Below are 26,172 nucleotides of genomic sequence, written 5' to 3' on the forward strand. Positions count from 1 at the left end.
CAGAATGGGTGAAGTCCGATCAGGAGGGGAGTAATGGCCAGTTGACTGCTGCATTTGTAGATCTACAGCAGGCAGAAAAGCCACGAGTGTCACTGAAGTGCTGAGCCACCTTGTCACCTCTGCCAGTTAGGCCTTAAGGACACCGGAATGCATTCTCTTTCCTAGCTATCAAATGAGACAAATGTTGTTTTTTCCACAGAATTCATTTGAAGCAATAAGCCTTTGAAAAGTATTACTTTGAAACATTTCAGATTAATTTCATTTTCTTTGGTTTGTGCACTTAGAAGCAGTTCCACTTCAGATACTCCTTGCTTCTAAAATTTCACCTGTTTCTTATTCGTGGCATTTTTCTTAGAAGCAGAGATGTATGAATTTCAGGCTGAGTAAATAAAGGCAGTTCAGTGTTTAGGAAATAGCATACTTCTGAGGAAAAAATGTCAAACAGATGGAAGAAAATAAAAGCATACCTAAATAAGATAGAACACTTGTCTGAGAACAGTTTTACAGGGGGATCACAGATATTGTTTCCTGAGGACCCTCGGATTGTTTGCAGACATGACAGAGGATGGATGCACTTCAGTGAGTGATTATGGTGAAACAGATCAGTACAGGTTCTGAAGCGTTCCCAGAATCTCGTTACTAAATCTGTGAGATCCTGTATCTGCCCCGATTCTGTGACTTTTACTTGGAAGGCAGCGAGCTCTTGGTCCATACTTAGTTTTCCTCTCACAGCTGTGGGTTATGTCCCCACATGTCACATGAAGTGTTAGGTCATCAGCCAAGCACAGCCTGTGAACCGCAGCTGCAAGGAGGAAGTTCGTGTTGGCTCTAAGCGCTGCTCTATCTGCGTATTCTGTTTTTTACACTCCCTGTGCCCCTCTCCCCCCTGAATGCTAATTTGGATTTGTTCAAGTTGATACAACCCCTGTAAAGCCAGGAAAACATTGTTTTCCTTTAAAAGCATTTTCTCTGTAGGCTTCTGCTCATGGATATGAAAGGTTAGGGGTTGGACATGCTGCTAGGGTGGTTAAAAAAAAGCCTTGCAGTACAAGTCTTTCAGGATCACAGGTTTCAGTACAGTTTACAGCACCTTTGTTCATATAGAAAATGGTTTTAATCCTACTAAAGCATCCTGCCTACGATAATAGAATTGTGGACTCTGATAGTTAGAAGGGATTCGAAGTATTTTGCAAGAAGTTACTAAAACAAAAACAGCATTCTTCAGGCAATTCACGATTGAAGTTGTTTTGATTATTGTCTATGTACCAGAACCATGCTAGCCACTTTTGAACCTCTAAAACTTTGAAAGGTCATGTTTCTAAAATGAAAACAGATTCTTATTTGCTACTAAATCATGAAAAATAGTAGCAATGTGCCCTACTCTGTCTTAAGATCAAAAGAATTTTAAGATTAGGTTTCATGTATGCAGTAGGTTTAACGTCTTACTGCAGGCTGTAAGGTGACTCATGCATTGTTGACTTCTGTGAAATTAGATTAAGATGATACAGTTCTTTATTTACTTTAGTATTTCACTCCTCTCGCAGCATTTCACTCATCTCCAAGTGCAGTGCTACTTGCAAATGCTGTGAGTACAGTAGTAAATAAGCAATGTTCTCTTCATGTGCTCGCAGCCCTTTTTCTGATTGCATTCAGCAGCAGCATGGTTTGAGAACACATCCTGAGCATTCAGAGTTTAGATCAGAAAAACTCTTTAACCATTTTTTTAATTCATTCAGTGTTTTTACAGAATAATCACGCTTGAAAATTCCACTCTCTTTACCATGTAAATATACGTAAAACTCTGAAGATGTAGGCCATAGTCATACACATAGTTTGGATTGTGGTCTTTCTGTCCGAAGCTTCGGGAAATAATGGCTTAGGTGGATTTAATTTTTCCTGGAATAATTTGAATAGAGCAAATTCTGCTGTAAAGTATAGAGGGAAACTACTTCAGTGACAACTTGCTGTTGTAAGTGTACAGTCTAAATGTAGGAGCCTGTGGTGCACATCACCACTTGTCCAATAGAGTAGTTAATAGGAATTCAGTCTAACCGGTAGAAATATTTCAGTCCTCTGCAGCTCAGCTAAGTTATCCAAATTAGCTACATGAATACCTGTACCTCAAAATTCAACCACTGGTCAGTGGCTTCCTGTCAAAAAGGAGTTACTGAACATCAGACTTACAGACAAATAAGTAAATAAACTTTGCTTCTTGGATAAAAGGACAACGCTGACAATGATAGATTTTTGGTTTACTCTTCAGGGAGAAAAAAGCAGTTATAACTGTGTTGTTAGAAAATCCTTTACTAACATGAATTTTATCAAACACTTATGTTGACTTTATTACCTAAAATATAACTGCTTCCAGTCTGGTAACTTACCAGTTTTGAGGTTCTCTAGCTAATTTTGCCTCACTGAAACAACTGTGATTAATTTTGTGCTTCATAAGGAAGGATGTTTTCAAGGGCTTTATCCTAAAACCCATGAAAGCAGCTTTAATACAAACAAGCCTTGTAAGATAAAGTGACAACATAAATGAGAATTGCATCAGTGTGTGGCTGCAGTGTGTCAGCTACATTATTTCATTAAAAAAAACGTAATGTTGGAGCTGTGACTTTCTGAGAAAATAACTGGCCACTCAAACCCAGAAGATGGGTAAGGCTGCCAGCTAAATACTCAAGTGAACTACCTAAGAGCTGTTAGAGGCACAAAGTATTCTGAATTTACTTACTGATAGAAATGTAGTTTTTCTCTTGTAAGTTTTCTAGAATGCTAGACTAAATATGGTAAAAATATCACCAGAGTTGAGCTATTTTTAAGGACAAATAGTTAAGCTGTTTTATTAAGGACAAATAACATATTTTTTTTTAAAGTCAAATGAGGAAATTAATAAAACAATTACCAGTTACAAAAATATTTTAGTTAAATCACTGGCTTGTCTTTATAATACTTCAGTAGAGTCTATAGTTTTGGTACATGCATAAGCAATGATGTCTGCTTATAAATCCAATTAAAAATTTTATGAAGTCAAATGAATCTGTAAATTTGAACTAGTTAAATTTTTTTTTACCTTGGAACCAATTTAATCAATCGTGTTTAGCACAAACTCAGATTTTTTTTTTTACTAAGCCTAACCTTCTCAATCTCAAACTGTAAGTTCTACAGTATAGTCACTAAAAGAACACTCTACTAGACAAAGTTGGTAACTTTTTTCAGAGATGCACGATTTGAAAATTCTGCTTCTTAAGACAAAATGACAAAACACTTGCAGCCTGGAAGCTTGGGATATTTACACTCGGTTATTTCTGTGTGCCCTTCATTGATGATTCAAGGGATGCATAAACACAACATTAAATTAAAACACTGTGTGTCAGATGTTTCCAGGGCAATACTAAACAAGGAAAGTAGAAATGAGGAAAAACAAAATACTTGTCAAAACAGTTTTCAAGATCTTTTCAGCATTTTCAGTCTTAGCTCTTTAGAAAAAATACTTGCCAGAGCTGCAGTCCAACTGTTAGTCAAAGGGAGTGCATGATTTTTCTCATTAGCGAGCTTTCTTTGGGTTCTGGGAGAGACTTATTAAGTGCTAGCATGCTCATGTTGATGTCACCTTCTTCCCAAAGGTGGTCAGTGTCAGGTTGTGGAACACCCGCCTGTCCTCAGCCAGAACACTGGGCCCAGGGGCCTTACCCTTTGCTGTGATTTGTGAAGTTCTTTTTTTCCTCTGTGACATTTGAATAAATCAGGGTGTCAAGGGGGGTCATTTTTAACAAGTGTCAATTTGGAAAAGTCGTATTTAAGCCAGCAGTTTTAAATAGATTGTAAATGCAAAGAAACAGAGACTGTAAGTCTGTGGTGTCCCACCCTATTCACAGAAATGCAGAAGTATAGGAGAGAACTTTTGGAAGATCTAATGAAAGCTTGTTAGCATGTTAAAGTCTCAAGTTACATTTTACCAAACTGTACAGGTTCAATACAAAATAATCTAGCTAAAAAACTCTACACAACAATATTGTTCACTGTTTGTGCAGCGATGATCCTTAAATTAAAAAAGAGAAACAACAACAACAAAAAAAACCTTGCCTTAACATAAGTGATGAACAGGATGTTGTAATTATCTGACCGCAATTTTTATTCATGACAGAAAACATCACTTAAAGCCTATCAAGACCTAAAACTCTTTTGTTTTAAAACTAAACCATGAGATGGGTGTTTTTGTATTCTGTTCTCCCTCATGGTATCTCCAGCATTTGTGTAGTTCCATGTGACAAGGTGTATACAAAGTTTATGGTCATTCCCCCAGGGGATAGTAATCCTGTCTGGTTTGAAGCAACTGCCCAGCCCAGCTCGCTGGAACACCGAGAAGCCAATAATTACATTGGAATATGCACAGCCAAAACAGAAGGAGATCCAAATGGACAGACACATGGATGTGTGTTTCCTTCCAAGAAATGCTACTAACCACTTCAGAAGTGAGCTCGTGGGCTTGCCCTCTCCTTATTGTGCGTTTCTATTATTTGAGAAACCCGGGTTCCCATCCCGCTGCCTGTGCCAGGAGGAAGTGGGCTCCCTGCAGGAAGAGGGAATGCTTTGTGCCTCCTTGCAGCGGTCTCCCCCCTGTTGATAGGAGAATGGTATTAATGCCCTTTAAAGCAACTCCTCTTCAACTTCGTTTTCCTACTTTGGCAGGTTCCTAGCATGGGCTTTGAATAGGTATTTAATTTAAAAGAAAAAAAAAATGTTATGCAAGTTTAAAGGTAGTTTCATTACAGAGTGAATTTGACAGGTACACATCTGTAAAATGTTTTTTCGAGCTTTTTACAGGTCTTTTTACAGGTCTCTCCATTTTACAGAGTTCAGTAGTCTGCATACATCCATTCTAAATACACCCATACATCTGGGGCTGATGAATTTGATTCCTGATTTCAAAGCACTCTTTAATAAAAAGGAGGAGGGTGTTTTCTGGGTAGCTGATGTTTTTCAATTAAAAAAAAAAAAAAAAAGGCAAGCACAACAGATTTTGGTCCTCAGTGATCTCTGAAGAAAATGTATGTGTACTAACTACTGGCTCAGGAAAAGCAGATTTCTGTAACAACACTTTGTTACTGACATTTGTACCATATTACCAATGCTGATTGCTTCCTTCAGTGTCAGTAGCCCTCAAGTCACAGTTGGATCAGATTTCCCTCCTTTCTGAAAGATCTCCTGCTTTTTTCAGTTTCCAGGTGTTCATCACTACCCCATCAGTCCCGTTGGCTTAAAGGTCTGTTGTATATGTGCCCACTCAAGATAATATTTTACGTAAGGGCTTTAAATACAAATTTTTTATAACCTAGCTGAAATAGGTTATGAAATGATAATGCAGGCTGTTTCTTAGCAGAGCTGGTAGTGCTATAAACAGCAGAAAGTTTGCACAAGTATGAGCACATGTCAGGAGGGTTTGTTTGCGTCCTTGTGTCTACTGGCACTTGGCACTAGAGCTGCTGCTGCATCAGAGGGACAGGGTTAGGTACAGGTAGGAGCTCATTAACAGAGTTATATTAGAAATAATAGTTAAATTGTGAAGCAAACTTTTTGCATCAGTACAGTATGTTTGCATTGTTGAGAATTGCTCCAGGTAGCAAGCAAAAAACTTCTGTAATGCAGTTACTACAGCAAGCAAAAGCTTGAATTTGTGTGCATACCTCGTATCTGCCATAATACCCTTCAAAAAGTAAAGGCAGTGCAAGTTGTAGCAATAAATCGTTGCGTCAATAACATGCACTTACTGCATCATTCTTATGAATGCAAAATTACAGCTGTCTAAAAAATATTTCCATATTAGAGATTTAGGTCTATAGGAAACTTGTAACCTAGTCTGACCTCCATAACATGAGCAGAATTCTATAGAAAAATAAACAAAAAGTCAGTGATTATCCTTACAGCATAAAATCTGTCATATTTCTATTTTGAATTTTAAATGCTGCTCACAGATGTAGATTTTTTTCCACGTCTATTCAAAAAACACACAGCTGTACTGTGTAAAAACTTCCCTGTGTGTGTACTTGATTGAATCCATTCTTAATCTTTGGATAAAGCTAGGAAGATTGCATGGAAATCTTTCTCAATGCTTGCCATAATACAGTGAGTTGGCTCTTCAGACTTCCAGGATTAAAGTATTACCACAGAAGAATCATTCTTGCTCTTAAAGTAAGATGATAAAAAAAAAAAAAAAAAAAAAAAAAAGCACTGGAAAAAAGATGTGTTTGCAAATATACAGGGAAAAGGCAATTATGAAGTATATAATAATTACCTGTTACTGACCTGGGATGTTTTCTCTGAAAACTGGAGAGGACAAAAAGAAAAAAAAAATACTCAAAGGAAGAAAATCTACTTCTGTGAAAGTTTTAAAGGAGTAATATCCTTCAAAAGTCTGATGGTGCTTTCAGGCATACCGAGTAGTTAAAGCATGTACTTTCAATGTGAATGATTTGATTCAAATTCTACCTAAAGGAATTCAAGCCTTCCAACCCTCTAAGTGTTTCCCCTCGTTAATTATATTATTCTTATATTATTTCACCTTAGTTCCTACTCTTGAAGCTATTGCGGTTTGTGTGAAATAACGAAATACCAAATATTCTGAAGAGAGAATGAGGAAGTGGCTCAGGAAATGAGAAGCCAAGGATCGATTTTTTTCTACTCCAGTTCAGATATTGAGTTTACTTAACATATAAGTAGTTCTAGTGTATTTGTGAAATACACACTAATAGAGTTGGTGTAATTGTCTTTGTTGGAATAATTGTTTAAGAACAAAAGTTCATATAATCTTTAAAATAGGTGAAAGTGATTGTAAGATGCAATTCTGAAATATCAATTAATTTATTCTGATGTTCAGTGTCAAAACTGTTCATATGTTCTTGCTGGGAGCTTTAGTTCCTGGCTAAAAGGAGTTCACACCCCAAAACTGCTCTTCAATGTATGTCAGTGTGTACTTTTATGTGGTAGTTTTCATGAACAGTTAGATTTTAATTACTCACGGCATTGTTGACCTCCTTACTGTGTTTAAAATATTATTTCTGGAAGTCATTGCTTAGCTCTTTGCAATTCCTAATGATCTGGGATACGTTTGTAGTTCTGAGGGGGGAAAGAGTTACCTCTACAGAGCTGTCAGTACTACAGGAGCATTAATGGTGTGTTCAGAACCTTCTCTGAAAAAGCAGGAAACCAATGGCATCAGTATAGTAACGGACTCTGTTTGCACATTGAAATGATAAAGTAGGTCTAACAATTCAGAAAGTGCTGTAAGTTAAATATTTGTTAATCCTATTTTATTAATTTCTTTTAGGTAAAGAGCAGTCTTCAGGAGAGGTGAACATGCACCCTGTCTCAGCAGCTCCACTCTCTGTGTTTAGTAAGGAATCAAACTCCTCCAAACATAGTGATCATCATCACCATCACCACCATGAGCACAAGAAAAAGAAGAAGAAACACAAGCATAAGCATAAGCATAAACATAAACATGACAATAAAGAAAAGGAAAAGGATCCCTTTGCTTTTTCCAACAGTCCAGCCAGTGCACGATCAATCCGCTCCCCGTCGCTTTCAGACTGATACCGGTGGCTTTTCTGGAGTTCAACTTGCAATATTCTCTGAATACTTAGAAGGATGTATATAACTATAGCTTCTATCTTTTTTTATGGAAGTAGGAATATGTGCGTTGCCTCAGCAATTCAGAAGCTCTGCCACCACCCTCGTTTGAAGCCTTCTATTTGCATATGCAGTTGTTGAAATAATCTGATTCAAAAAATATGTTTTATGATTCTGAGTCATTTTGTATTTCACTGTTCTCCACACCTCCCACTCTTTTTTCCATTTTAAACAAAGAAAACAGCCCTTTATGTAAGGGCCCCATGTCCACTGGCAACCCCCTGCACATCATGCTGACCATGTGTACTGCCAGAATCAATTATGTTTTAATCCTTTGAAGAATGTTATGAGGCAGAGTATGTTTTAAACAGAAGCCAATTGCCAGACCTTTGGTGAAGCGCTGTTTCCAGACTAGTATTGTATAACCAAGCATAGACCTCCTGAGAAGACAAGGTTTTTCTGTAGTCTTCAACTGAGTTGTTTCTTGCTTTAACCATTGCGATGTAACGCCAGAATTTTAAGAACATTACACAGAACATTTGCCTTTTTCAGATACTAAAACACTTGAAAAAAAAGTCTGAGCTGCTTTTAAGCTGCAGGTATTTATTATGGACATGACCATTTGAATATAATGACGTTCTGCAATTATGTTTTTGTAATTTTAGCAAAATGCTTAATGCATGTTTTGTCCTGTAATCAGGCTTTTAAAAATCCAATAAAGTGTGCAAATTATTTTGACAAAGGCAGATTTTTTTTTTCTTCAAGCTTGACATTGGAATATACTTTTGAAAGATGTCTTTGTTAAAATGAAAGAAATATTTTTGAAAGCTTAAGAATTAAAAGATTAAAGTATATATATTTCGTCCTGCTGACAGATGTTTTCTTGGAAGTATTCTATACTTCATGGATTCACGAGATTCATGGATTCACAAGAACAACACGTTATTGGGTTAGCCTAGGTCCGGGACTTTAAATGATGGATACATTCAGATCTCTTCAGCTGTGTTTTATGCAGTGTGCTATTCACACTCAGCAAATGTTTTATTTAAAAGCGACAAGTTTTTAGAAGTTCTGGTAATAGAGATAAATCATCTCTGCCCCTTTTTTATGTGTGTTCTTTCTTTGTTTATAGAGGCAGGGGTTTTGCTTCCATGTACCAGTTGACTGCTGTTGTCCAGGGTTCATACCACATTTGGTTTCTACAAGATGGTTGGTTTGGGGTTAAGTATTTTCTCTAGAATTTCTCCCAAATTCCTGTGAGAGACTGATTCTCCTTCTAGGGCAAAAGAGAGAGCTCGACAGGGACCCGTGAAGATTTTTTTTTTAAAGCCATATTCTGTTTCATGAAAGTTAATAAATGCTTTTATATTGTATACTTGCTGTTGAATCGTGTAGTTCTTGTAATAAGTTCTCTGTACAACTGTTGACAGATGCATTTTGTAATGCACATACACTGATTACTTAGACAAACACCATATCCCTTTAGTACTGTGAGAATCGTTTTGGTCATTGCTGTATTCAGAGCAGGTGTTAAAGTGTGTTGGGGCTGGATTCAAGCATGGTGAAGCTGGGCAGCATCACAGCCTTTCTCCATGCATGATTTGGCTGTTTGCTACCCTGCAAGTAGCCCTTCACCTCTGGAGCAGCCCACCTTGGCGTCGCTTGTGTCCTCTGTAGCCTGCCAAGGCTGCACACCCCTGCGATCTCAATGAAGTAAATGTAACAGGAAAAACACCAAGCATGGGTAAGACAAGGGACCGAGCCTGTTCTGGGCAGGCCAACAATGCACAGTGCAGCTTACCGCCTCCCCCCGGCCTGAGAGCTGTTATGTTAGCATCGTGAATTGTGAATCGCAGGGAGAGGTTCAGGAGGCCATAGGAATAGCTCAATGGAAATATTTTTAGATGTTTTTTTCCCTTGGCTAAGGAGTGAGGTAACAGTGCCAAAGGTGTTTGTGGGAGACCTGGGCTAATAAGCAATGAAAGCTGGCATTGTTTGGCAGAGCGAAGGCAGATGCGTTTATGTTTTAGAAATGAGGTCATGGATAATTTAGGTTGATGTTTCTACTTTTGGAGGCATGGATTTACACTCCTATGCTGTGGGGAAATGTATTGTTTAGTGATACAGGCACAGAACTGAGACAGAGCTGCAGTAATTCTCGCGTCATTTATTTGGCTGAGGGACTCGAAGTGAATTATTTCATACGGTAAGGAAATGCGGTGAAGACACAGTTACCAGAAAATTAGAGGGGGAAAAAACTAAAGAGACTTTTTTCCAGTACGGTTTATGAGGTTATGTCATGCTCCTGGTTCAGCTTATCCATTGATGTGTTTGATGGGATACAAAATAGGTTTGAATTCAGAGTGTAGTGCTCAGTGGACAGGCGTGCTCGCCCGCTGGTAGGCACAGTCGGAGGTCAGAACAGTTCGGCAGGTGGCACAGGTCGCCCTGCACCAGCACATTAAAATGAATTCAGCAGGAGTGAATGTGAAATAGTGTGCAGTTGGAGACTATTGCAAAAAACAAATCTTACCTGATGATTACCAGGATTTTGTGTAAAACATGGCAATAATTACTCCATCAAGTGCCAATGATTTTGAGCAGCACTTTTGAAGAAACAGGTGGGCAAATTCCCCCAAACAGAACCAACAGGTAGCACTGTGTATAAGAAGAAAATAAAGGGAACTGAATAATGGTCTAGAGAATAAAATAAGTCTGAGGAAGGAACTCTCCTGTCTAATACCTAAAAGACTGCTTAAAAAAAAAGAAGAAAAAAATGTACCTGCTGTTCTTGGTATTTCCTCTGGGAAGGAAAGGATTAGCTTTATTTGTAAGAAAAGGAATTTTTGCAGAATGATGAAGTTAAGATGGAAAATAAACACACACCTCATGGTGAAGTGAAACTCTTCTTGTAGACTTTTAAGCCGTAAATTGGCAAGTATCTGTCAGGGATGTTTAGGGGATGCTTTGCCTTGCCACAGTGCTGGCCTTTGGATTAAGATACCTTGTTACAGTTTGTCTTGATGGTTTCTTACATCTCCAATTTTTCAGACAATGAAATTTTTAATGTGAATTTGTTTTTGTTCGTTATAAGCATAATACACAAGTGTAAGGTAAAGATGTAACATGAAAATACCTATATGCTGTTTTAACATAGACTTTACATTTGTATTTGTGTTTTTTGTTTGGTTTTATTAGCATAACTATAAAATGTTCACAAAATAACTGCTGCATTTCTTAGATTTGTAGAAATGCTCAAATATCTGATTAGGATATAGCTTCTGTCCTTGGTGTCCAAGTAAGCATTCATTTCAGCTCTGCTTGGTCTTGTCACTCTGTCCTGATGCTGTGGAGGAAGGACAGCAGTGTCCAACTCTGAGCTTCTGGGTGAGCTGGCACTGCCTTTCCATCATGAATTGTGCCATCCCATAATGTACTCAACCTGACCTCAGGGCTTGTGTCAATGGTAGCAGCATATCCTTACACTGCCTAGCTTTTTAGGATATAAAAGCTATTTCATTTTAGTTGATTTTGTATTCATAGAGATCTGATCATTTGTGTAAATTTTAATATAAGGAAATTTAAGGCATGCCTATTTTAATTTCCTTAAGGCAGTTTATTCACAGAAAATTAAGATTTTTAACACAGTGTCAGTATTGCATAAGGGTCCTTAAAATATACAAGGTAAATATAAATGTTTTTGAATGAGATTTAATCACTATATATTTATAATTTACATTAATATAAATATGTTCGTAAAATATTTATGTATTTATTTCCTGATTTTATGATGTGAAATGGCAATAATAATATACAAGTATTTTCATACGCATTAAGCCATAGCAGCTAATCCATAAAGTCTGTTATGCCATAATCATCTGATATCCTGAATGCAGTTTCGCTAAATGCATTTCTAAGGTTTTCTTTTATTACTGTTTTATTTTGTGTGGATAAATGTGCAATGTTAGTGACCTTTGCTGATGCAGATGGGATGGGATTTCATTAGGACTTCGCATTTTACTGAAACATACTTAATCTCATATGGTGCTTAGGAAGAAAAAACAGTATTTTTGTGGTAAACATCATAAAATGGCAGCATGAAATTTAAGTGCACTTAGCGAGATTTTTTTTTTCCCACTTCTAAGTAGAAGTGCAGCTGTGTGGGGTAGTTTGGGCTCACTGCTGCGGGGAGCAAGGCTCCCTGCCCCAGCTCCTGACCCCGTAATCTCACCTTGGACTCGCTGGGCTCTTCAGTGGCTTGACTCTACTCACCTACGGACAAAATAAGGCTGATTTTGGCTGCACCCGTAGCTCCTGGGGCCGAGGATGGAGAGGGGAGCGTGAAGAGCGAGCCAAACAAACCCCTCTTGGCACCGCCGCTCCCGGTTTGGCTCGGCTCCTTCCTGCAGCTCCACTCGGGGGAAATGAAACGAGGCTGGATTCGAGCGCTGACATCTGCTCCTTGCTGGGACTCCGAATTCTGCTGTGGCTAGGTTTTGGGGGGGGGGGGGGTTGAACCAGATTCATTTCGAAAGTTTTGGAACGGTGAAGTGAAATGAACTTCTGTGACTGGAGGTTATTTATTTTCTATGCTGGGTTAAAAATAAAAAAGGAACGGTCTCAAGAGTCAGGGTCAAGAGCAACTCCCTTCAAAAACGACTCCAGAGGGTGACTTCAGGTCAAGGCGATTTTTTTTAATTATTATTTTTGTTCCGCCTTATTTTTATCCCCTGAATTGAATTGCAGAAGGGGTTTAATAAAGTATTTCATTCTGAAAATGTCCTTTTCGTTTCCTAAAGGTTCCTATTTCTTATAAATGTATAAAACGTTTTGTGGAAAAAAATATTTATTTGATAAATGAAAACATATCCCTCATATGTCCCCCAGAGAAAGTATGTCCCCAGGCTTGAGGGCACCACAGAAGTGAAAGCGCGTTTCAAGACCTGATCAACTCTTCCCCGTTTTAAAAAAAAAAAACTTACTTCAGGAAAAACCCTCTTTTGGAAGTTATCTGTTCCTCACCTTTCCAGGAAAAGGAGGGACGGTGACTCACGGCTTTGAGGCAGTGTGGAGCCGTGTGAGTGAGCCTCTGTTTGGGGCCGTGCCAGGGCGGCCGTGCCAAGGCTGCCGGCCTGGCGGGACACCACAAGGTGCTCACCAGCTGCACTGCATCCAGAAGCACTTGGGGACCTTTTTTTACCGACTACCATAAGGTGCTGCTCAGCTTCTGGTTGCTTATTTTGCTAAATCTTCAAGCTTTTAACCACATTAAGCTTTGGCACTGTCAACAGGCCTTTTGGTGGCTCCTCTCCCGTCCAGGAGGCTAATGGAAGCCTGCGTGGGAAGGAGGTGTTTTTAGCAGTTTTGGAAATATTTGAGTACAGCTTTTCAAATTGGTACAGCAGCCATGAACCTTCATAACAGTGTGCTATTGTCTCGCTAGTTTTAGTTGTTTTATTCCTAATTTTTTTTGTAAAAAAAATGGACACAGGGAAGAAGGAAGGGGAGGGGTGGAGATTGTTACCACAGTGAAGTGAGGCTTGGGGAGATCAAATCTCTCACGTCAGTTTGGTCGCTCACCTTCCTAATGCTGTTCCTACTGTTCTGAGGTATTTGGGGTTTGCCCATGGGGCTGCTGAAGGCTTCACTTGTTTCCCTTAATTTATTTATCTTCAGTTCTTCTTCCAATCTGTTGAGGTAGTGGCCACCAGAGAGTTGTTCAAGCTTCAGGAGGAGCAGATCACTCAGACACCCACCAAAGCTGCTTTGGAATAGGATAATATCCTGGCATTGGAGTGCCCTGCTTCAGTTTTCCATCCTCTTTTTCCAGCTATGTGGCCAGCAGGCAAGTAACAGCTTATTTGTCCTTCTGGAGGATCAGGCAGAGATGATCCCCATCCCCTATGGTCAGTGCAAACATCCTTCTTGTCTTCCTGCATTTGGAGCAGTGTGTGTAGAAAAAGTTTCTGTCTCAAAAGCTTTTATCAAAGGACACGATCATTTTAAAATGCTGGGATTCATGTGTTTGTTATTGAGCACTTGACTGGTTTCAAAATACTGAGCACTTTCCATTGTTTTAATAGATTTTTAAAAACATAAATTTGTTTTTACAGCATGGAAAAACTTCCATGTGCTTAATAAAGCACTCAGTGCTTACAATACAGGATAAGACAGAGGGAGAGAGAACAAAGCTTTTTTGTAGGTCTCTTAATTGAAGAGAGAGAAGTAATGTTGGAGGACTGGTAAAGGACTTCAAGAAATTGGTTGTTGACTACTGCCGTGATGTAGATGATGCGAAAACCTAAATGAAACTATGGAGAGAATAGCTGAAAACACTACTCTTATTTTTCAGTTAAAGCTCAACAATTTCATTGGAGAAAAAAAATAAATGAGGAAAAGACACTGATAATGTGTATAACATAACAGCTTAATTTTGACCACTCTTCCTTGAGTGTTGTATTCATCAGTGCTGAGAGTCCAGCGAGGGCTTTGTGTCCTTTGCGGAGTCGAGCAGCTTCTTGTGAATGAATGCCTGTCAACTACCTGAAACCAACAGCTCAGATTTTCTCTTTTATTTTCCCTTTGATTGTTTATGCTATTAAAAATAGAAAAAGCTTGTAAATATGCCATTTGTAATTGTTTTTAAAAAAATAAATATATACTTTGAATCTGATTTACCTGTTCTATAGCTACATGTGTAATATGTACTCATGCTGAGCAGAAGTATGACCAGGAACTGGTCTTAGCGTACAAAGCATTTATGTTTTTAATCAATATTTACCTCTGGTAGTGGTTCCTGAGCCAAGGCAGTGACTCCTGTCTGTCACCAGTGGGAGCAGATGCCACCAGGCCACGCAGAGCCCCTTCCACCTTCCTCTGTGCTGAGTGCTGGTTTTTGTCATTCATCTGCCTTCCTCCTGCTGCCATATGCCAGAGGCTGCACCCGAGGATGGCAGGAAGATTTTGGTCTTTCCTGCTTGGATGATCCTGCTCCCCTCACAAGCTTCCTGAAACAACCTCTGACACATCCCTGTCTGCTGGGGACAAAGAGGGAAGCTGCACATCTTCGGGCTTTTTGTTTTGTTTTATCTATTCAAAGTAAGGTTTAGTTGGTATAAGACATCCATAATGTTATTACTGTTCAGAGAAGCCCCAGGTGGTGAGTTATTGCATGTTTTCTACCTTACTGGGGGATTGATGACATTCATTGGAGGGAGATGGCCATCCCAGTTTTGGGGATCCCATTATCATTCAGGCTGGGGATATTTCTTCATCTGCAGAGTCCCTCTCTGTCAAGGCAACATCCCTCTCATCCTTCACATTATTGCTCAAGTCCTCCATCCTTCCCTGCCCTTTTGGGACACACTAAAGTGTACCAGAGACACCTGAGTTCACCCAAGCAGTAGTTGTAACTCGTGGGGTGTTTTCTCCTGCCCCTCCTTGTGCACCACGTCTCCCAGCCGATGCTGATGCATCAGGCACATCTGCTGTTTAGGTGTGCTGCTCAGGATGTCGTGTGTGCCTGCTCATGCTGTAAAAGCACCTTGCCAGGCTGGGGAAGGGGCAAGGAGCAGAAGATAAATGGTTTTGTTGCTCTTGCAAGCTGAATTCACTGCATGGACAAGGAGCACCACACACCCTATCAGTTCTCAGGCTCCTTCTCCCCAGACTCCTCCCCTCTTGCTTCCCTACCATTTTCTTTCTCTACTGTATTATTTTATTTTCTACAGCTTCAAACACAGCCTGCTGAGGATGTCAAGGCTTTAAATCCCATTAAGATCAAGAGCAGAACTGGGAGATGGAAGTATTTTCTGTGGAAGGTATCAGTACACACCATTAGATGGTCTTTCATGCTCTGTAGATCATTACAGAGACAGTAAAAATCACGCACATGTGCCACAGCAGTCTGCTAAGTAGCTGCTGTCTACTCCCACCATTTATTGTTTTACTTTTTCAGAGGTTTTGACTTTCTCCTGTGTGTTTTTTATTGCCAGGATTGATGGTGTTCTGCCCTTGGCTGCCAGGAACACCTCTGAAATTTTGTACTGACCAGCAACAACCCTTCAGTTTGACCAAAGCTGAAGCAGCAATTCACCTCTGCTCAGAGCCTGCTTCCAGCACCGTGTTTCCAGGCAGGCCTGGCTGGGCAGCATTTTGAACCGAGAGGAAAGCAGGCAGGATTGTTCAGGATCGAATATATAAGTATTTTATTGTTTTTTCATTTTTAAAAGTCCAGCCTTCTGTTAAGCATACTAAGCATGTAGAGTTGAACCTGGTAATGCATTATGTCCTTTGCAAACAGAGACTAGATTTTTTAATTAAAATTTGTTTTGAATAATTGCAGAACTTTACATATATATGTGTGTGTATATGTAAAGTATATAGAGATTGCATATATTATATATAAATATGTAAAGCATATATATATATATTTTATGCATTACATAAACATAAATTGACTTTATATGACAATGATCATGTTCTTCTGAGCTAATAACGCTCATATTAAGGCTTGATTCTGAAATATAGCAAAACCTCAGTAAGGCATATGGAAATGAGAGGCCCCGTTGTGAGCTAATGACCTCTGAGAATGAACGAACATGTCAGCACCGTAAAATGAGATACACTTATTAGCTTTTTACAATGGATGCTTGTATACGATACACATCAGCGTACTGTGAAGTGGCTTGTTATGATAAGACCATAATATAGAACTTTTCTGTTGAAATGGTTCTCTCTCCCTACTTCTTGGGAAATATTTGTTCAAATAAATATGTGGGTTAGTGAGGCAACAGATAGTTATTTGTCTCTCAAGTGTGAGTAATGTAATATGAACAAGCATTAATGACCTAACTCCTTAATTCAACAGGAGATCCTTATTTTTCTTACACGCTAGCTTATTTCTTAATATTTTGGAATCATTTGCTCAGTGTGTGTTGTGTGTTCCCAAGGGAGCTGAACACAAGCTACAAGCTTTTGGATAACTTTCAGTTCTGTTCAACTTTATCATCTCTTGGACTCTCTCTTGGACTTCTTCATCTCAGTGGCTGGCAACTACATCTATCTACTCCCAGAATCATCCTCTAACATCTGCCTGAAATAATGTCAAGACTTGCAATTTTTGGTGGATGTTAGAGGTAGAATTGCCCAAGCTGTCCATGTGGTTTAGCAGTTTTTGCCCAATTTCCAGAAGTCTTAAACATGGCGAAATCTAAGCCCTGTGAACTACCAGGTGACTTACCACTTTGATCAATGGCAAAAGGTCACAAAATCACTGCCTGCAGGGCAGAGGCAGCTGAAGGGAATGGGTGCTTGGGCCTCAGCTGCTCTGGAGTGAAATGTGGTGGTTTAGATTGACGCCTGATGAAGGTGAGTCAAAAGTGAAATGGAAAGTTAAGCAAGCCTGGGGAGTGAGGAAACTAAATCCATGGATAAAGAACTGGAACAAGTAACTGCAACAGAAAGTAGAAATCAAAGGATGGTCTGAGAGGGAACAGCAGCAAGTTAGAGAAGCTGAGCATTGAGGGACAATGGGCAAAAATGACTGGAAAAAATCCCTTTGAGTCACAGAAGTTGAGTTATAACTGGAGATTCAGGAGATGCAATGCTCCTTGGCACCAGGTTACATAGCCATTTGCTAAAATGCTTGACATTCCCTCCAAGTATCAGTTACCAAGAAGATGGCAATCTGCAACCCCTGTTAGCTGCCAGTCTCGTACCTGGTCTGAGCAAGGTATGTTCCAACGCTGCTGTTGAACCATGAAAGAGGCAACGTGTCATGTCACTGACACAGAATAGAAATTGCTCTTCCAATAATTCAACATTTTTTTTTAAGTATTCTCTTTGGATAATATGATTAATGTTGCAAATACAAGCGGACAAAAGACCAGCTGGGCAACTTTACTTAGCCCCTTGGCATCGAAGTATGATGAGATGATCTGAAAGCAGTGTCTTGAGTGGGGCAGGAGGCTGCAGGGGGAATGCAGTCATGCTCAGCTGAATTGTGTTCTGGAGAGCTGTATCCTTTTTCCGTGTCTTCATAGACAGAATTATTATGGGATCCTGCCAGGTCATTTCAGCTATAATTTTCAGAAAAGGTCACTTTTAACTTCTCTGTTCAGTGCTCAGCTGGAGGCACACAGTTCTGATTCACAGAACCAGGGAGTCTTGATGGCTCTGGCTGGAGATAACAGCGGTCTGCACTTCAGAAAGCCAGCACAGCTCGTCTCTGGTAGTGCCTGTTACAGAATCTATTAGTATCAAATACTGCCATGTCTTCTAAATCTGGGATTCTTGAAGTCTTAAGGAAGGATCTTGAAATTAGTAGAAATAGCTTCTTAGTATCTCTGTCTCATCTGAAAATGGTAATAGTGCCACCTTTACCTCAAAGGAGTAAAGTGACAACATTTTGGAAACTGCTTGGACACTACTGCAAAGGTACTGCGTGGACACTACTGCAAAGACATCACTTGAGACAGCCCAGAGAAGAGTTTTGAAAGGTGTTCCATAAATAGTCAGGAGTTCATATTCAGTGACCACGCTGGGTCACTTCTCTGGGTTGTTGGTGTCACTGGTAGCACCTAAAAGGTTCATCTCATCTTGCAGCCACAAGGTGCAACTGTGCAGCACACAAGCAGCAAGGCTGTGGTACCTTCCCCCTTTCTCCTCAGCACCATTTGGCTTTCAAAAACTAAGGTGGCTGAAAAGCAAGCTGGTTCAAAATTTCTGATCTGGAACATCTCTGGCTTGGTCTGCAGTGTGGTGCTGATGTGGGAAGGCAGATGGACCAAGGGGATGGTAAGATCTAGTAGATCTACTTTGCTGTGGACAATGTAATTTGAAACAAGGGTGTAGAGCAGCAGGACCTGTGCAGAAAGCACCTGAAGAATAAACAAGACACATTGGAGTCAGAGCAGTGGAGCCATGCATGTGTCTTTCCGGAGTACAAACTCCAGATGAAGATCCACCCTGGCTTGAGTGACATGGAGTGCATTTTGGGTGATGTGTTTCTACTGGGTTTACATTGCAAGGATGCTGCAGGGGTGGCCTTTGTGAGCAGAGGGGTGGCCTTTGTGAGCAGAGCCCAGCAGCTGCCCCATGTCAGATAAGGGCCGGTTTCAGCTGGCTCCACAGGGACCCACTGCTGCCCAGAGCTGAGCCAACAACTGATTTGTTTCTCACTGCTTTAGCTTGTTAGTAATAGGTAATAATTTTTATTAATCTCCCTATGATGAGTCTGTTTTGCCCATGACGATAATAGTTGAGTGATTTCCCTGTCCTTATCTCAACCCTGAGCCCTATTCATCATATTTTCTCCCCCTTTCCTTTTGAGGAGGGGGAGTGAGAGAGTGCTTGTGGTGGAGCTTGGCTGCCCACCCGAGTAAAACCAAGTCGATGTCTTCTGCAGCACAGAACTGATTATTGCTGTTTTGATCAAGCCCTGCAGCAAACGCCCAACCAGCTAGGAGCTTCTTCCGCAGGGAAGAGAGGGCAGGGTGCTGTCTCTTAGCTGAGCTGCAAGCTCCCTTCGGCCTTGTGCAGCTTGTTGAACACCACGTGTCTTCTCCACATTTGATTGCTGTGTGACCTTGACGAGCTGTGTGACCGTGACGAGTGACCTTGGAGCTGGGATGAAATATAATTCACATCAGTGGCTACTTGCCATCCCTTGTTACATCTGCCTGCCTCAAGGTCGTTGCAAAACATTAGATGGACTTCTGGTGAAAATAATTGGTTTTCTCTTTGGACATCTTTCCAAATTTAGCACATCCTCTCTGAAGCTTAGCACAGCCCTTTCTGGAGCCACATCAAACTCCAGTGTTCAGAGTTTAGTGTTAATGCCTGTTGGAGATGATGTTGTAACAGTTTGAAGCCCCTGTCACATTTTGAGTGATGGTCTTGTTTTCTGGAAAGCTCCAAGCACCTTGGAGATGTCAAATTTTGGAATCACATGCTGACTTTAATGCAGAAATGTTCCCCATGGGCCCTGCTGTTTTATCCAGAAATCCAAACCTTTGTATACAACTGTTTGCTGTTGTTTCCAGCCTAGAGGACTGCCTCAAATTCCCCCTGTCCTGAGTTTGGTGTCACCAAAACCAGCTCTCATCTCTTTGCAGCTAATCAGATAGAAGGGTTGGGCATTAGGAGATCATCTGAGTCCGAAGACATTAAAGGAACCCTGGATTTATTGGCTCTGGATCTGAAGGTTTATAAAGTGGCTTTATATATTTTATTTGTTTTACTGGAGAGACCGAATCCCTCTCTGACACAATGAGCCATCCCGTGTCTGCTTCTCTCCATTCTGTGCAGTTCGTGTTCCCCGGGGATGGGAGGAGTTCCTACTATGAAATATAAACACACACACACACAAAATCAATTTTTGGTTGTCACATGGAAAATAGCAATTAGCACTTAAACAGTGAATTTTAAAAGCCTTTATATCTATTAACCCTTTTATTCTTGTCTCACAGGTGAGGAAATTGATTTGGCTTGAAAGCCCTGGGCAACCCTTCAACTGAAACATGGAATTTCTGTGTGTAATGGATAGGGCATGAGACTGGGAGCCAGAAAGCACCAGGTTGCAGAGTGACTCCTCAAGCATTTGAAGTGGATACAGGTTAGTTGAGGGAACCTCTTGGTTTTGTTGTGACGTGTGAACTCGGCCATCACATTGCTGTACCTCCAGTTCCAAAATATTTCAGTAGAAGCAAACCCCATGTACCACTCACATCCAGGCTGCTTTGTGATAAAACACGGAGCTTAGGATTCAGTGTCAGGTGAAGGAAGGAACCCTTTTCCTGAATGAAGAGCCCAGCTGTGCCTGCCTGCTGTGCCTGTTGTTAATGTTATTCCTGATGAGGCCTGTTTACTTACTTTCACCATGACTGTCCGGAAATCCCATGGCAAGGAGCGTCAGAACATTTGCCAAATCACTACTTCACCCATCAAGCTGATTGTTTCATGTTCTTCGGTCTGGTTCACATTAAGGGCTTTCTCCATCGCTGTCCTTGCTCTTTTGGGGTATATTGATTACTTGTGGTGTGTTTTATAACAAACAGGCTTTTTTGAGGGATTACTCTCCCTCTCGCCTCTCACTGGGCCTGTGGTGTGTTAGTAAATACAGTACTAATCTCTTCTGCTTCAAACACGGGCTTTCTGAGGCAATTCATCAGAAGGAATCAAAAGCAAACTCCTCCTATGCTTAATTGCTATTGTGATGCCTTTTGCAAAGCACGTGCAGAGGGTACAGCCCGCCAATAAAACCAAGGGGAGGTATGGAAGCAGAGGGAGGCCCGTGCTGCTCAAGGGCCCGCTGGCTGTTTGAGGGGAAAGCCTGGCAGGCTGGCACCACCGAGCCCTGAGAACCCATAGCCAGGGCCCGAGGCCTCTCCAGGGGCTCCCCCAGAGCTGGGAGGAGGAGGAGGTCAGGCTGATCAAGGCAGGCTGTCTGCAGTCACCATTAAACCCTGCCACGGACACAGGGGGCCTTTCACAGCTGGGATGTGGAAGCCTGGTGGGCTCTCTGGCCTGATTGAGCACTTTGGCCTTGCTTCCAGCTCTAGGTGAATAGCAAAGGTGTAAGGGATTGGAGAGTGAAGGCTGTTGCTTTGTAAGAGAGAGGCAACACCTTCCTGCAGCCCTTTACAAGTCATATTCTTACTTATTTACTTGCACCCTTCCAAACTGACCCAGTTGCTTTTACCTATTGGGAAAGAATGAGCTGAATTAATAGAGTTAATAGAATTAAACTTCTGGAGAGTTTGTGCTTCAATACACTTTAAAAATGTTTTATTCTTGCTATGCATGAGTTGAGTTTACGCATAAAGTGTTTTTTTGTTGTTGTTGTTTTGTTTTGGTATGGTTTTATTTTTTCTGAGTGTGTTACAGATGACTTGAGAAGGAGACATGATGGGATTATGCTCTCCAAACCCATTAGGATGCAGGAAGACAAATTATCTTTTGAAATTTGTTTTGTGTTTAATTTTACTTTTGAAATTCATATTGATACACTGGAAGATGTATGAGGACCAACAGTTCAAAGGCAAAATTCTACTTCTGTAGTAATTAAATGTATTCTGAAGGTGCTGTGAGCACTTTGTAAAGGTAAAATGTGATTTTTGCACTAAGGTATATGCTAAAGAGTATAAAACTAATGGAAATGACCATCAATGGGGCAGAAGGCAGAAAGAGAAAGTGGAAGATGGACTGCTGTTGTCAGCATTTAATTTGGGTTAATAAAAGGCACAGGAGGCTGGGGCTGGAGGAATTTTCACCTTTTCAGCCAAAAGAGTTGGTAGGAGTATCAACAATGAGCTAGGTGTAACAGACCTGAAGAAATGGAGTTACTGAACCTTAGAGATGAACCAAGAAATCTAATCAGAAATTAGGCTGTGATGGAGAGCTTTTTGCAGTTTTTCTGAGTCAATTCAACAGCTTTTTGTTAATGAAGTCTGACATATGCTCATTTCATATCGTGATCCATAACAGCAAATTCCAAATGGAAATGAGATGCTAAACTGAACACAGCATGGCAAGTTGTGGTGGTGTCAGAGTTTTATGTGCTCTTCTGGCTATGTGGATATGTTGTAGAAGGTGTTATATCAATTTCAAATGGAAATGCATCTCTGGTAACAGGAAAGTACCTGCATTGCTCAGACCTTCTGCAGGGACTCCTTGCCATGCTGTCCTGTTCCCTGGTGTGCCTGTCATAAAAGAAGCTGAGAGCTGTCAAGAAACACAGTGCCAAGAGATGAGAAACATGGTGTTACCCAGAGACGTTGTGGAGTCTCCTTCTCTGGAGATATTCAAGTATATTTCCTTATCTAGAGATATTATCTAGAAATGCTATCCTGTGCTACGTGCTCCAGGTGATCTTGTTGTGCAGGGGGCTTGGACCGATGATCTCCAGAGGTCCCTGCCAACCTCAGCCATTTTGTGGTTCTGTGATAGGGGAAAATAAGGGTGTTGAGTTCTCACCTGCCCAGAGCATCTTCCTTGATATCTCACAAGTCCATCTTGCCCATTTCAACTTCACCAGGCCCCATCCTGTGCATATGGACTGTAAAACTGAAGCTTTGACACCTTTTCTTCAAGGAAAAGCTCCCTTTTCTCCATATCCTGCTCCAGACTCCCAGGGGAATTGGGGTATCTCTGCTGGGCTGATAGGTGTTCCTCTGTGTGGCATTGCTCTTTGTTTCCATGTGACCAGATCATTAAAACAGCCTGGATAAGTGGTTTTCAAACCCTTTGTTGGTTAAAAGGTGTCTAAACAAATCAACATGATCACCAGCATAAATTCACTGTATAGGTCCTTGTCTCCACTGGGATGTCTGGGAGTCCAGTTGAAAACAAATTTACAGAAGTGGCATTGATGGTAAGAAATCCAGCAAGAAGTAAAGTAAAACCTCAGGACATGCAAATAAACATCCATTTCTAGGTATTCCTATACAGTTGCTTCCTGCTGTTCATGAGCAGCATGGAGCAGCTAAGAAATCCGATCTCATTCCTCAGTTCCTGCTTGCTCTTCTCCGTCCTAAGTAGGGATATAGTGCCTCTGATTTGCTTCCATCGTTTAGGCCACCGTTCTGTAGTATTTCATCTCATCACACAGCTAATTAAGTATGCAAACACTTACTATAAATTATGGCCCATCAGTGGGGAAATTCTGTCACAGATAAGTCTCCAAATTTGCTGCTGTAAATTTTGAATGGCTCATTGACGTGTGGTTAAAACACAGCAGTAAATCTCTTTGTGAGACTTGCGGTGAGGAAGGAAACACACGAGGTTTTTCATGACAGCAGCTACAAGGGGAAGGCTCAGAGCTCCTCGCTGCTGCCAACCTGACCCCGTAGGTGTCTGAAGCAATTAACAGATTCCTGTTTTTGTAGCACGGCTGGAAAGTGATAAAAAGCAACAATCGGGTGGCTTTTACCTTTATTCCGTCCCTGAGAAGTGCAAACACCAATAAAAGCTGTCAGATGTTTTCACTTGAGTTCAAGTCAAACATTGCAAAGTTTACAGTTCCCACCCCCTCCTTTTGATCTGGAGCATTATGTTATCACGCTGCTTGCATCTTTAAAAGTAGGTGCATAGATAAAACATGCTAGCTTTGAAATATGCGTTTATGCTGCTAAAAATTTTCCCAGGTGCAGAGTATGACATTTTAGTGAAGATTTCCTGAAAGCAATGTTTTCTCATCTTTTTGTATTGTAAGATGCATCTTCTCCTTTACGTCTGCATGGAGATACGAGGCTGGGAGATATACAGAGATGTCACTATGTGTCTCTTTCCTCATTAGGGTATGATTTTGCAGCTATTTGATCCAGTACTGCTGAAGGTGGTGGTCCTGTCATCCTTCTGTTCCACTTCTGGGATTCCCATGCATCAGCCCAGAGGCTCGCCTTAGCGAGGTGAGTCAGTTGGGAAATTGCCAGAAACCCAATCTACCTAAAATCAGGGGGGAAAATATAATGTTTTGTGCCGGTTGGGAAGCCAAAGTCAGACTACTGGCGTGAGTGAGGGCTGGGCTGTGGGTGAGACCCCATTGCTGGGAACCAGAGGGGACTGAAGTCTGGGGAAGTTGAAGCACATGGTGGTGTTGGACACCCACTGGCACTTTGCAAAAGGAGCCTCCCTTGCACCACTGATGTCCATGGAGGTGCGAGCTGGAGGATTTTGCGAGCTGATTTCGAAGAGAAAGCGAGCATGTTTGGGAACTACAAGCAGGAGGCTGTTCCCCGAGTGCAGTGCGGGGATGCAGCTATATGAAAGGAGGCATTAATCTGGAGTGCGGCTGCAGCACTGGCTCAGCAAAGCTGCTCGGTGCTCGCTTACATCCCTCCCATTTCATCAAAGCCCGAGCACTTCGCTGAATAAAGGCATATGGGAGCAATAAAGCAGATTTAAGGAGATGGAGTCCAGGTGGCAAAAGGGTATAATGGGAAGTGACTTATGGGAAAATGTTGCATTCAAAACTCTTCTGTTGGTTTAGGTGACCCTGTAAATCCAGGCCCTGCTTTCAGTCAATGGGACTACTCATGAGAGCTAAATTGCTTATGCTGCAGGATTGAGCCTACTGAAAGGAAGACTTTTCAAGGAGGTCCAAATAAATGTTGTAACTCCTGCTTATAGTGCTCTTGTTTTTTAGCACCAGCCCAGTTGTGAACACAGCCAACCAATTTGTCATAATTTGTGTATTTGGTTGGCATGTGTTTACAGAGGGGAGATCTGGATTTATTTTAAAGAACTACTTTGCCCCTGGTTTCTGTATTCTTACCTTAATCCCTCTCCACAAAAGGACCTCAAACAAAACCCCCCAAAGCTCCCTCCCCCCACTCTGCTGAAAACTTAAAAGCAAACCCTGCACAGTGTACCTTTCATATGCACATAGGTACCTTGCAGTGAAACGAGAAACAGCAGAAGAGCTTTGCAATAACCATGACAGAGTGGATGAGGGAAAAACAAAAAGCCTTCAGTAAAATACTGCTTTGTTAGATCTTAATAACAGAAAAAGTCCCCCTAGAAATAAATCCTCAACATGATTCTCATATGAAAGAGAATCCTTCCACGTTGAAACCAAATGTTCAAAAGCTCTGTGCTTTGTTTTATTAATGCCCATAATTTATTCTTCTTAGAAAACACCCCTCACAGGCTGCCAGAGCACTCAGTGTGGTGTACATCATAATAAAAACAACTTAGAAGGCAAAAACGTTAGAACAAAAACAAAACTCTAAAAGCTTTAGTGAATAAAACCATGCAGGGGGGTCTGGAAAAAGGACACAGATGTTGTGAGGAATCAAAAGCAGAAGATAAATTACAAGCAGGAATATAAACCAAGCTTCGCAAACAAACTGGAGTTGTATTAGAAGTCTCAAACAGTTACATGCACAATGCAAGTCAGAGACCTCTTGTGTAGCCCCAAAGCCTTCACTTCTCAGCAGCTCCTCTCTGCAGTGGCCAAAACTGACGAGGCCCATGAGCTCTCATTTTTTTCCCCAGAGCTGAGTGCATTTTGGTGCAGGAGCAGCTCTCACTGTGGTTGATACCTGTTCAGTCCAACACTCAGAAGGTCCCAATCCACACTGCAATGGAAAATGCACGCATGAGTTGTCCATTCTCTTGAATTAACTCTTATACTCCAGCAGAAGGTGATGAGAACCAAGAAAGTTGTTGGGTTTCTTCTTTGAAAAAAAAAAAATCAGCCAATGCCCCTAATCCCCCAAATACTGCATTTTTAACACTCTCTCCAGAATATTACTTTATTTACAGGAAGATAGAAACCCAGGACTTTCAAACCCTAACAACCCGCTTCGGACACTGGGTTTTCTGGAGCAGATAAGAGCAGCCTTGAATATTTGTACTGTTCCCTTTGGGGACCCAGGCATGTTGGATTTCTTGAACTATTTTATTAACTTGGTCCCGAGTTGCAATTTGTGAGTTACTGTTTCATTTAAGAAATTTGTACATCTTGCTCAGGACGTGGAATTTGACATAGCTTGTACATATTGTACTAGAGCAGGACCTTCAGAAGGAGGTGGAGCAGTGTCT

The 26,172-nt window shown here is 40.9% G+C and overlaps 1 protein-coding gene across 2 annotated transcripts in view; it reads left to right on the forward strand.

Moving 5' to 3' along the window:
- Positions 1 to 8,999, forward strand: part of TAF2 (TATA-box binding protein associated factor 2) — a 56,209-nt gene extending 47,210 nt beyond the window's left edge. For both annotated transcript variants that reach the window (XM_038173955.2, XM_072034356.1), the window contains one exon: positions 7,325 to 8,999. In XM_038173955.2, coding sequence (XP_038029883.2) covers positions 7,325 to 7,590 — 266 coding nt within the window. In that variant the 3' untranslated portion in view covers positions 7,591 to 8,999. The remainder of the gene's footprint in view (positions 1 to 7,324) is intronic.
- The last annotated feature ends 17,173 nt before the right edge of the window (positions 9,000 to 26,172 follow it).

The sequence above is a fragment of the Anas platyrhynchos genome, chromosome 2 (assembly GCF_047663525.1).
Source record: "Anas platyrhynchos isolate ZD024472 breed Pekin duck chromosome 2, IASCAAS_PekinDuck_T2T, whole genome shotgun sequence".
Lineage (NCBI taxonomy): Eukaryota > Metazoa > Chordata > Aves > Anseriformes > Anatidae > Anas > Anas platyrhynchos.